Source organism: Macadamia integrifolia, chromosome 7, assembly GCF_013358625.1.
Source record: "Macadamia integrifolia cultivar HAES 741 chromosome 7, SCU_Mint_v3, whole genome shotgun sequence".
NCBI classification, from domain to species: Eukaryota; Viridiplantae; Streptophyta; class Magnoliopsida; order Proteales; family Proteaceae; genus Macadamia; species Macadamia integrifolia.
In genome coordinates, this window is record NC_056563.1 from 781,158 (window position 1) to 792,861 (window position 11,704).

General features: G+C 38.4%; 1 protein-coding gene across 1 annotated transcript; it reads left to right on the plus strand.

Annotated features, from left to right (window-relative positions):
- The first annotated feature begins 1,058 nt into the window (after positions 1–1,058).
- Positions 1,059–8,686, plus strand: LOC122085240 (BTB/POZ domain-containing protein NPY1). The gene is made up of 4 exons (XM_042653729.1): positions 1,059–1,749; positions 4,931–5,000; positions 5,844–7,022; positions 7,895–8,686. Exons 1-4 carry the CDS (start codon positions 1,688–1,690, stop codon positions 8,429–8,431), a joined length of 1,848 nt encoding a protein of 615 aa, XP_042509663.1. The 5' UTR covers positions 1,059–1,687; the 3' UTR covers positions 8,432–8,686.
- Positions 8,687–11,704: the final 3,018 nt, after the last annotated feature.

Sequence of the window (11,704 nt, forward strand, 5' to 3'; positions counted from 1 at the left end):
TTTTTTTTTTCTTGCTAATGATTAAAAACATTGGTAGTTATTCAATGGAAGGGGGAAAAAAAAAAGAGCACATTAAGTATTAGCAATTAATCTTAAATCAATCAATATGATGAGGAGACTTCAATAGGTTTAAACGTGACCCTCAATCCTTATAATTTATTAGGCTATTCAATACAGTAGAAGTTTAGTAGTTTCTTAACTAGTGGAGAGAAGTTTCTTAACCAGTAATTAACGTATCTTTTGTTCTATCTCATTCATAAGGGGTTAAAATGTCACGTCCTGATTTCCAAGTGTGACAGATTACTAAGAATTGTCTAAGAATTGTCTTGACTCCTGCCTAGTTAAGGATGTCAATCAGTTCGATTTTCATTTTTTGGTTCGATTTAAAATAAAACACGTGGAAGAATTCAAATCAAACCAAATTTGATTGGGAGCCATGTGTCCAAGTGGTGGCCCACTGCTCTCGTGTCCTTTCATATCCTAGATTCTCACCCTAATCTAAAGTCTATTAATTAAATGATCCACCAACATTATAAATGCTGCACTTAATTAAACACTTTTGGCTCTTTCCGGTCCGGTTCGATTCGGTTCGTTACTCCAAATTCTTGGGCCGCCCAAGTGCCAGCTAGTAACCAGGGTGTAATTTGGTGGCAAAATGCTAACTTGGTCGGATCGATGGATCGGGTCAACCCAACTGGTATATAGCTTTTTTGTATAGCACATAAGGTGTAAGGCTGACATTCCATGTGGAAGGTCAGGATTAAGTATGATGACATGTGATTTAGAACCAACCAGTTGTGGTATGGCATTGTGCCACGTGTACGGCTAACATTGGATGATCGTGGGGACACGCATACTTGGGTAGGAAGTAAAATACATGGGATAGTCAATGGTAGAGAAGTACAGACCACATGGGGGAGTGAAGAGGGGTGGATTTGGGAATTTAAAATTAGGAGAAGGGAACAAGGAAGGTCATTTTGGTCATTAGGAGGGTGGCGTGCATTAACGGCATAAAGCTCCTTTAAAGCCTCTGGCCCTCTCTGCAATATAGTCCCCTACTCTCACTACAACCATACAGTGATCACACCTCGCACACTTGTCTCTCTATTGCTTTTCTCTGCAAATCTCTGGAGGACAGGAAGGGAGAGAGAGCAGTGCAGAAGAAGAGGTTATTACACAGAGAAAAAGAAGAGAAGAGATCTCGAGAAATTACTCCAAGAGATCTTTGGGGATCAGAGTGATTTAAAGCAAAGGCGGCTAGAGAGAATTAAAAAGGGAATGACTTCTGGGCACACGATATTTCTCTTTTATAATCCATCGTCGTCATCATCATCAGCCTTTGGCTGGCTGGAATAGTGGTTTTGACGAAAACCGCTTGGATCCTTGGTGGGTTTTTTCTGTGGGGGATGGTCAGGCAGTTTTGTGAGTGTCAGCGAATTAAAAGAGGTCGGTGCAGAGAACGGCGCTTAGAGACTTAAGAGTGGTCTTGTTGGGTTCTGAGGAGTGGAGTAGTGTGGTTGGGTTGAGTGGGAGTGGTGGTGGTGGTTGTTCACGGAAGCTCTGAGTCTTGAGACTGTATTGCCGGGTGAAAAAAAGTTGTTTTTACAGTGTTTGGGAGCGGTTTTTGTTTCGGTTTTGAAGTGGATTTATTGGGTTTTTGGAGTTTTATTTTCCACGTATTGGGGAGATGAAGTTTATGAAACTGGGATCAAAGCCGGATGCGTTTCAAGCTGATGGCAACTGTATCAGGTGAGTCTTGCATCTAAATTTCTAATCTCTCCATGTTTGAACTATGTTTCATCTCTCTATGGCTCATAGCTTGTTCATTTTACTCCTCTCCCTCCCTTATTTCATTCCTTTCCATTTTGTATAGTTTATGTTCTTGAGATTATTTTATCCTTTTACCGAAAGGTGTCATTCGTTGCTTCATCTTTGTGTATTGGATGTGGTTGGTTTGTTTGTTTAGTTTGTGTGTGTTTCCCATCACCTATTCACCCCTCAAGTTGCCTAAAATGCCGGTAATTACTGGTTATATATGCTGATCATGCACTGTATTTTTTATTTTTATTTTTTGGGTGGAAGATCATGCACTGCATTGGAAAAATAATCTTTTAAGGGGGGCTGGTTTCATAAGAAAAAAAATATATGTTTTTTAAATAAGATGATGAGGTAACCTGTTTCCAAATTTACTGTTAGTGGGGGAAAAAAGTTAGGAGTTAGGCTTTTGTGTTTAAAATCTTAAATTCGTGACCTTAGGAGTTGGAAGAATAAGTATTTACTTGGGTGAAATCTGTGGTGAATAACTGTTTGATGCTAGAAGGGATATTAGGAACTACAAGTCTAGATCTGAGGTCAGATCCAGTTAAGTGGTGGTCCATGGACTGAACTGTCCTGAACTTCTGATTGGTGAGATTGTGGACCTAGATATTGTAATTTGGAAGAGTAATGTGTCTGTTGCAGCCAAAAACACCAAACTCTCAGCATGCCATGCCATTTTATTATCAAGAACATGCACACATGAAGCATGTTCTCCAGAGGGAAGCAAAGGGGCTGGTTTCATTTGTTTCACTTACCTGTAAGATCTCTTGTGGCTGAACTCAATCCCATTGGAATATCAAAGTCCATAATTTTATTTCTGCTTCATCAGATTGTTTTGGACTCTCTATCAGAACCCTGCCCAATTTGCCTGAGAAAACAGAGAGCTTCAATGGATTGAGTCTCAGTCGACTATTTTTTCTCATTGGGTCCAGATATGCTAGAGTAGGCATATTACTATAAACAGGGGTATGCTGTTATTTTACAGGAGAGCTGAGGGTATTTTTATAATAAAACAAATTTGCCACTGCAGCACTGTTGATTTTTTTTTTTTTCCTTTGTAAGGTATGTTGAGAGATGATGTGTTGTATTGGATCCCAAGTGTCAAGTATTGTGTGACATGAGATGATTTTAAGTAGTAGTGATCAATTCTAATTTTACTCTTGATCCTCAGGCAACTGTATTAACAGTGCATATTTTGATTCAATGCCATTGAAGTACCTGACAACTCATTTCGAGAGAATCTTAAACAATAGTTTCATTGCCAGTGGTGAAGTTAGATGTCACATTGTAGCTAGAGCAAGATTTTTCAAAAACAAAGTTAACAAAGACAAAAAGTCATATGCTCCCTTGATTGTGTACTATTATTGTTCACTAACAAATATACTAGGTTTCTGTTGGCTGCTGTTGATTTTATTGAAGCCCAACTCTTGTTGATTCAAGATGAAGTTGTTTAAAAGCCTAGTATGACCGGGGATCTACACTTACTAGTCTTACATTGTCTTTCAGGCTCCTAAGTTAAAATCTCATGTAGTTGGCATTGCCATGTTGATAATGTGGATAAGTATTTTAAATATCAAAAGAGGTTAGAAGTTTAGACAAATAACATGTTGTATTACTGATGAATAGTCTATCATTAACCTACTATGACCCATAACCTGGATTATTTTAAATGTGGATAAAACATTCTGAAATTTCTTAGCTTTATAGTTGACTATTTCATCTTTTAGTAATTGTTGGATGGTGAATATATATATATTTTTTTGGCATACAATAGTGATAAATCTCCTTGGGGGTTACCTGAAAAGGAGGGAGGAGCTTATGCTTCTTTTTAAAAATTTTACTAGATGAACCATTTTTTAGTTGAGGCCTAGCAAGGACATCTTTAATGAATTACTACTGATGATAGTATCTGTTATGAGTGGCTTGGAGGATAACAAAACTTGATCCCAAACATGCTTTGAAGAAAGCCAATGCAACAACTGAGAGAAGGACACAATTTGATGGTTATCAGCACTCATGATTTAATGACCCTGTGAATATTAAGAATGCTTCCTATGTGGGTTTTCAAGCCTGTGAAACCAAAGGAATGGATGCGTCTGTGGATGAAATTGTTTGATCTTCTGGGTGCTGCATTCTGATTAAGAATTCCATCTTCCTTTCAGAAAAAAAGCTGGGTTCTAGGGTTGGGGAGAGTTGGCCTGTGTGTTTGCTGGTTTTTTCTTAGTTCTCACCGTTGGATGCTTGGTTAATTATTTCATGTTTCTTTTCTTCTCAAGGATTTTGTAGAAGGCTATTTATTTCCATGATTGGGGCTTCAATAGATCATTTTGGGCCCTTTTGATAACGTTTCAAGAAACGCGTTTCTGCCGTTTCTAGACACAGAAACGGCAGAAACGGAACAAAAAGCGTTTGATAAAAAACTGTTTCGTTTCACTTGTTTTCCGAAATAGAAATTGAAATTTCTACCTATTTATGGTTCAAGAAACGACCCATCTACTTGTTTTGCCGTTTCTGGAAACGACTCCTGGCCATTCTTTCGCTGGTTACTATCGACTTCCAGAAACATGACTTATCAAACACCTTCAATTCCATTTCTGTTTCTGGAAACGGAAATTTATGTTTCTGCCATTTCTTGAAATAGAAACGGCAAAAACGTTATCAAACGGGCCCTTTGTTTTGGTATGTAATGATGCTGAGATTATTGTTGAATGCATTGAACATTCTGATTATTATACTTAAATTTCATTGGAATCATTATTATACTTGGAAGAAAAAGTTTCTTGCTTCAGTAGAGATATTTTGTCTGGGCATAGTTTGGGCATAGTTTCTTTTATTTTTGTCAAATATGTGTTTTTATTTATCAATTGCTGTTACATTGTTTTCCATAATCTGCTAGAGTTAGTGTCTCAATATCACTTTCTTAGTGAAAAAACATGAATCATGTGCTCTGAAGTAAGGGATTGATATATGATCAGAAATCCAAAATCCTGCAGTTACTCATTGTGGCCTTTCATTGTACATCATTTGTCATTGATCCGTCTCATAAATTTGCGACTTTTCAATCAGTTGCTGGTTTATTTATTTATTAATCATAATTCATGCACTGTTGCAGGTATGTAGCATCTGAACTGGCTACTGATGTTGTCATAATTGTTGGGGAAGTGAAATTTTATCTGCACAAGGTAAGTTTCTGCTCTCTGTTTTATATCTGGGTGAACTGTATTCTGGGATATGAATTGTTTATTTTTTCTTACCATTAGAAGATGAACTGCCAAAATGTGTAGTCTTTAGTGGATCAGTTGGTCATTCACATTTAGTAGTGGAGGGCGGCAGCAGACCATTTGCTTTAGCACGTAGTGAACTCTATTTGCTGCATCGGGTTAGCTGAAGAGGAAGGTTGCTAGTAACCAACTGGTGCAACTATAGCTACTAGAGCTGCCCTAATAGAGCTTGCTACAAGAGCGGCTAATGCTGATCAGCTACTAGTCTTTGAAAGGCGGCTACAGCCATTGCAAGTGGAGGATGAAATATTTGTTAAATTTTCTATGGGCATTTATAACTTGATAACCAGGTCTTCAACACATTTGTATTTTGGAGGACCTCAATTGATTTGTATAAAAAACCATTGGAAAAGTATCATGCTTAATTAATGTCTGTCACAAAATATAGGTCTGGATAAACATTAATGGCAGTTCGTATGAAATGTATGGTGCAACATCGTTTTTTCTGATTCTCCATTGGTGATTATTATACCAAATATAGGTCTAGATGAACATTAATGGCATTTCGTATGCAACATCGTTGTTGCTCTTTCTCAGCTGGTAACATCTTTCATTCTCTATCACGACAGAAGACAGAATTTGCAAAGAGAATTAACTTCTTATCAACTAGAACAACTATTGTTTCACTTCTTATTGAGCTAGTTGATTGGTATATTTCATGAAGTATTGCTATAGTCCTTCATTTTCCTACTGCTATATGGATATCTAGAACCAACTCTCATGCATTGAGCTGTGTGTGTGCAGTTTCCTCTGTTGTCCAAAAGCAATCGTTTGCAAAAGCTTGTGCAGAGAGCCAACGAGGAAAACACCAATGAAGTCTGCATGGTCGATTTTCCAGGTGGACCAAAGGCATTCGAGATATGTGCCAAATTCTGCTATGGTATGACAGTCACCCTCAATGCTTACAACGTTGTTGCTGCTCGATGTGCAGCAGACTACCTTGAGATGACAGAGGATGTTGATCATGGAAACCTAATTTTCAAAATTGAGGTTTTCCTAAACTCGAGTGTCTTCCGCAGTTGGAAAGATTCTATTATTGTTCTTCAGACTACCAAGTCTCTTCTACCATGGTCTGAGAATCTGAAGGTTGTTGGAAGATGCATAGATTCTATTGCTTCTAAAACCTCAGTGGAGCCGTCAAATGTCACTTGGTCATACACCTATAACCGGAAGTTAGCAGTGGCAGATCAGGTTTGTGAGAATGGGACAAGATTCCAACAGAAATTTCAATCTGTCCCCAAAGACTGGTGGGTTGAAGATATATGTGAGTTGGATATTGACCTTTACAAGCGAGTGATGATTGCTGTAAAGTCAAAGGGGAGAATGTCTGCTGATGTGATCGGTGAGGCACTCAAGGCATATGCTATCAGATGGCTGCCGGATTCTATTGATGTATTGGTTTCTGATGACTATGCCCTGAGGAGCAGGTCTTTGGTTGAAACAATCATCTGGTTATTGCCTTCTGACAAGGGTTCTGAATGTTTGTGTAGTTTCCTTCTGAAGTTGTTGAAAGTTGCCATCCTGGTCGGAGCTGGTGATGCACCAAAGGAAGAGCTTTTGAAGAGGATCAGTTGGCAGTTGGATGAAGCTACTGTAAATGATCTACTGATTCCGGCACAGCCACCAGATACTACCATTTATGACGTGAAGCTGGTACAGAACATTGTGAATCGATTTATAATGCAAGCCCGACGTACTCAGAATTTGGAATTTGTTGAGAAACATGAAAAGGTTTCAGATAATTTTGTGTTAGGCAGAGGGTCCTGGATGAATGTTGGCAAACTGATTGATGGGTATCTTGCTGAAATTGCCTCAGACCCAAATCTCTCTGTCTCTAGCTTCGTTGATCTCTCACAGTTGATTCCTGAATCAGCTAGACCAATCCATGATGGATTATACAAGGCCATAGACGTCTACCTGAAGGTAAGCATTTTGCATGGTACACCATTTTAATTTTATTAACCTTGACATTGAAAGCGAGGGGCGATATGATTCAAGATTGTATGAGCTGAAGGAGTCAGGGTTAGGCTTAAATGATTATAGGAGAAGTGGTGAGGAAAGATATGCATTGGTTAGGACTGGTAAGAAGTATGGACTTGAATAGTTAATTAGAGAAAGATGATCCATATAACCAACCCTATTTAGTTGGGATAAGACCAAGTTAAGTTGTTGACCTTATAAAGCATATTTGGCTATTTCGGATGGATCCATTCATGACATATGGTGTTGTCATGCTGGTTGCTGGGTTCCTACATCTTTCAATAATAGAGCATTTTTTGGTTTCTTCCTTCAACATGTAGTCTACACTTCAACAATATCAGATAGGTTGACCATGGTCAAGTGCACTCAAAGAGATAAATAATTCAAGTAGTATATTTTTTTCATGAGGTATCATCCAATGGAACCATTGGGTGAAGGGTTTAGGTGTAATTTGAATTATGGATGTCCTAACCAAATGAAGCCGCCCCCCCCCCAAAAAAAACCCCCTTGTCTATTTGTGAGGAATCTGTACCAAATCATGGAAGCATGAATGCAGAGTGCAAGAACTTATTCTTTACAGATCCTGCTCGTTGTCTCTGTTCTTTCTTATTATTCTTTTGTTTGGACTTTTCTCTCCTTCATATGGACATTATTCTTCCTGATATATTTTCTATGATATATTTGATGAATAGGTTTCTTATCGGTTTTAAAAGCTGAAATGTTAAATCCCTGATAGACCTTGAGTAATTAGAACAAAGCTCCATGTGATCGACTGATGATGATGGAAGATCTGAACTCTTTTTTCTTGTGTTTAGGAGCATACTAATTTGATGAAAATCGATAAGAAGAAGATTTGTGGACTAATGGATGTTAAGAAGTTGTCAATGGATGGCTCCATGCATGCTGCTCAAAATGAGCGTCTTCCACTTCGTTTGGTGGTCCAGGTTCTCTTCTTTGAGCAGGCCAGGGCAGCTGCTGGGGGCCTAAATGCCCCACAAAATATTTCTCTTGAGAGTTCACGTTCTACTGCCAATACTGAAGAATGGGAGAAGACAGTGCCAGAGCACTGCAAAACACTTAAGAAACAGATGAGCCAAGTGAAGATCCGAGACAATGAGTGCCAGAAAAATGGGGCGAAGAAAAATAAAGGCACCAAAAATAAAGGTGGTGTTGTGTTGCTTCCATCAAGATCAAGAAGATTCTTTGACAAATTGTGGGTTGGGGTTAAGGGCCAGGGTGAGAACAGGAGCTCTGAGACGTCAGGGAGCTCTCAGAGCCCAACTTCAGTGAATCCTGGGGAGAACAGATCTTCTGGTTCCTCCTCAAGACACAGAAGGCATTCTGTATCTTGAAGAACTGAGGGATGTATATGTCCTGGTGAAGTTTAGAAGATTTTACTATCAGATCAAATTGTAAAAAGTGGTGGTATTACTGAGGCTGATGTATGTCCTCTCTTCCTCTGCCATATAGTAATCCAAAAGAAGGTTCTGAAAGATGTAATTAGTTTCTTGGAGCCTTTCCTGTGATACATCTGCCTGTTTGTGTAAAACATTGTCTTTCCCATAGTGCATTGATTCAATAGGAATTTTTTACCCCTTTCCCTATTAGAACTGTTCTTAGTTAAGATCATGAGCCAAAATCAATTTATAAAAATTGTTATCGGCGGAACACGCTCCCCATCATGTTTCATCTAATGGTTGTATGGATGCATGGAGGTAGTGTTACTGGTAATTCACAACTATTCACAGCGATCTGAATTATGGAGTCTCTGTACAGCATCAACATAGACAATTACTGTTAGAAACCAAATCAATGTATCACATGATATTGCATGATCTTTTATTAAGGACACTGTAACTGCCTCAATGGCTATCCAAGTAACAAGATTCTTTAGGATGGAACTTTTGGTTGCTATACATTGTATTCAGGCAAAGTTGACACACTGGACAGAGAGGAGCTGGCAGTTCTTATATCTGTTCCCATACATTGAAGTCAACATGGACTTAGTTTCACCTACAACATCACATTTGAGTTCGAGAATGATTTGCAGTTGCTTCCAGGAAACAATTTTGAGCTTGTTAGTTTTAATTATATTGTTTTATGTACATTGTACACATTTAGGGGCCATTCCTGCAAGAGTATAAATGTCAATACAAACTTGGAAAAAAAAATTCTATTTAATTTATCAGAAAAGGCTGGGCACGCCACCGGGCTGCTTAGCCATGTGGTCTGCCTCTGTCTCCCTTCGTAATGAAAAGACCTTCTGCCCATGGCTGTCCCCCTTCCCGTCTGCTGCCCACTAGCTTATCTGGAGCGGGCGGCGAGCCCGATTCTCTCTTTTAATATATTTTCTCTTTTATTTTTGGATCTTGCTTTACTGGTAAGTGGTGTTCTCGCTTTGGTCCCGGTTTTTATTGAGAGCTTGTTCTCCCCTATTTTGTCACCTTCTGATTGTTGAGAGCTTAAGGTGCCTTCCACATGAGGATGGAATTAGAGGCTTGGTGTTTAATTTAGGGTCTCTCAAGGTCCCTAGTGAGGATGGGTTCCAAGTAATATTTTTTTTTTTAACCATTTGAATGGGGATACTGTTAAGTAATATTGTTAGATATGTAAGAGATTTCTTCATTAATTTATTTTTACCTTTGGAGTCAATCATTGGTCAATATAATTCACCTTAACTGATGGGAAAAGGTGAGTCTCCTCATAGGATAAAAAGTGATTGACTACAACCTCATGGTGGTCAGAGATTTGGGTAAGGGTTAGGTTATAAAGATGGAAAGATGTTAGGCACCCACTTCGTTTGATAATAGTTTTTCTTTCTAATAAGCATTAAAGTTCAAACATTCTCCCTAAATGTACATCCTAATCTACATACTTATCTATGTTTAACACTCTAATACTAATGTACATTACTGAATCAAATAGTACTACATGTCAATTCTTCATATACTTGCTTCAACAATTTACCTACATCATGCACATCTAGTCTAATTAAACAAGTGTCGATACTATTTAACTAACCCCAATCGTGCTTATATAACTAACTAATTAATTAACTACAATTAAACTAGCTATTAACCCTAAATTTGCTTATTCATTTAACTAATTAATTAACTAATACTTTACCAGCTAATTAACCCTAAATATGCTTTTCTAATTAACTAATATTATAATTAATACTCTCTCTCTCTCTCTCTCTCTCTCATGGAGAATACTATGGGGTGGGGTGCTTGCCCAAGGGAATAATTTCCTTAATCTTCGGATTCTTTTCTTACGAACCTTCTCACCAATATTCGGATCTCTCCCCAAATGGTAAGGAGAGGGGGTCTATGTATAGTATGGCCAGAAGGGGAAAGCCTTGGGAGCTGCCTAATGTGGGACTATTCCCATTTTGAGGGTGCAAATCTGCAAGGCCTGGTACGTGGATCCGCAGGTAGCCGAACGAGGTGGCAGTCTCCGAATGGTCTGAAATAAAATCTTTTACTTGAAGGGAAGATCCGATTAACCAATTTTGACGTACAATATATAATTGAAAAGTTTGTTTCGAGCACTATATAATGACGTTAGATATAGGAACAAACGCGTGCCTAACTAGTTTTTCTAATGCGAAAGTAATTTATCCACAAATTATGCATCACCTCCAATCCAACCTTAGGTTTCTAGGTTGTCAAGCCCATTCAATTAAATTCCAGCCAAAGATGGAAAGTTTATCGGTTTGGGGACTACACTAAACCAAAGGTTTTATTAATCTAGCAAACCCTAGATATGCTCAATAGCAGAAGAGAAACGTTCATGATACATGGCATCTGTGAAAGCTGCTCACATGGTACTATTTGGTCACTTTAATTGGTAGCATCCACCATCCTATATAGTATATACCCTAATGCACCTACCGAATTTGCTGGTCCCATTTTCTGTAAACTTAATTAGTTTTAACTGAAAGAGCTTCTCTTTAAACACACGTATGTAAAGTTTACACCTAGTGCGAAAAAGGATCAACTGCTCATATGATCACTTGATCGTATAAGTATCTAACACCTGCTCTTTTTGTTTTCAAATATACCATTCTTCACCCTTGTAATAGCAGGAAGTGAGATAAATATTGTATATTGACTTGTACAATCGTACAACCAGCGTATCCAATCTCCACAAGCACAACCTCAATTATTCTCTTTAACATCAATTTTCACAAGAAGCATGTATCTTGTAGCAGAAGGGGAAGGCAAAACCCATGCTATACATGAGAAGCTGACAGAAGATACTAACCACAATACTACAATAGTATGGAAAATGATAGCTGTGATGAGAGAGAGAGAGAGAGAGAGAGAGAGAGAGAGAGAGAGGTTTATGTAGGTTCTCACTCACCAGTTCCAGCAGAGATACTCCATTAGAACAGTGGAATAATTCAGGGAGCATCATGAATCAAATTGTAGAACTAATTATCTCAGTCTTAAGCTTTTAAACTCTTCAACATTATCAGGACAGTTAGTGTCCCACTCGAACTCAACTTCTAGAGTCATACTCACACTCAACAACCTCTCCTACATTGTAGACATTTTCAGTGAGCACAAACTCTAGAGATTACTTGCAGTCCAAGACTACCTCATGAGACAGTAGAGTTGGAA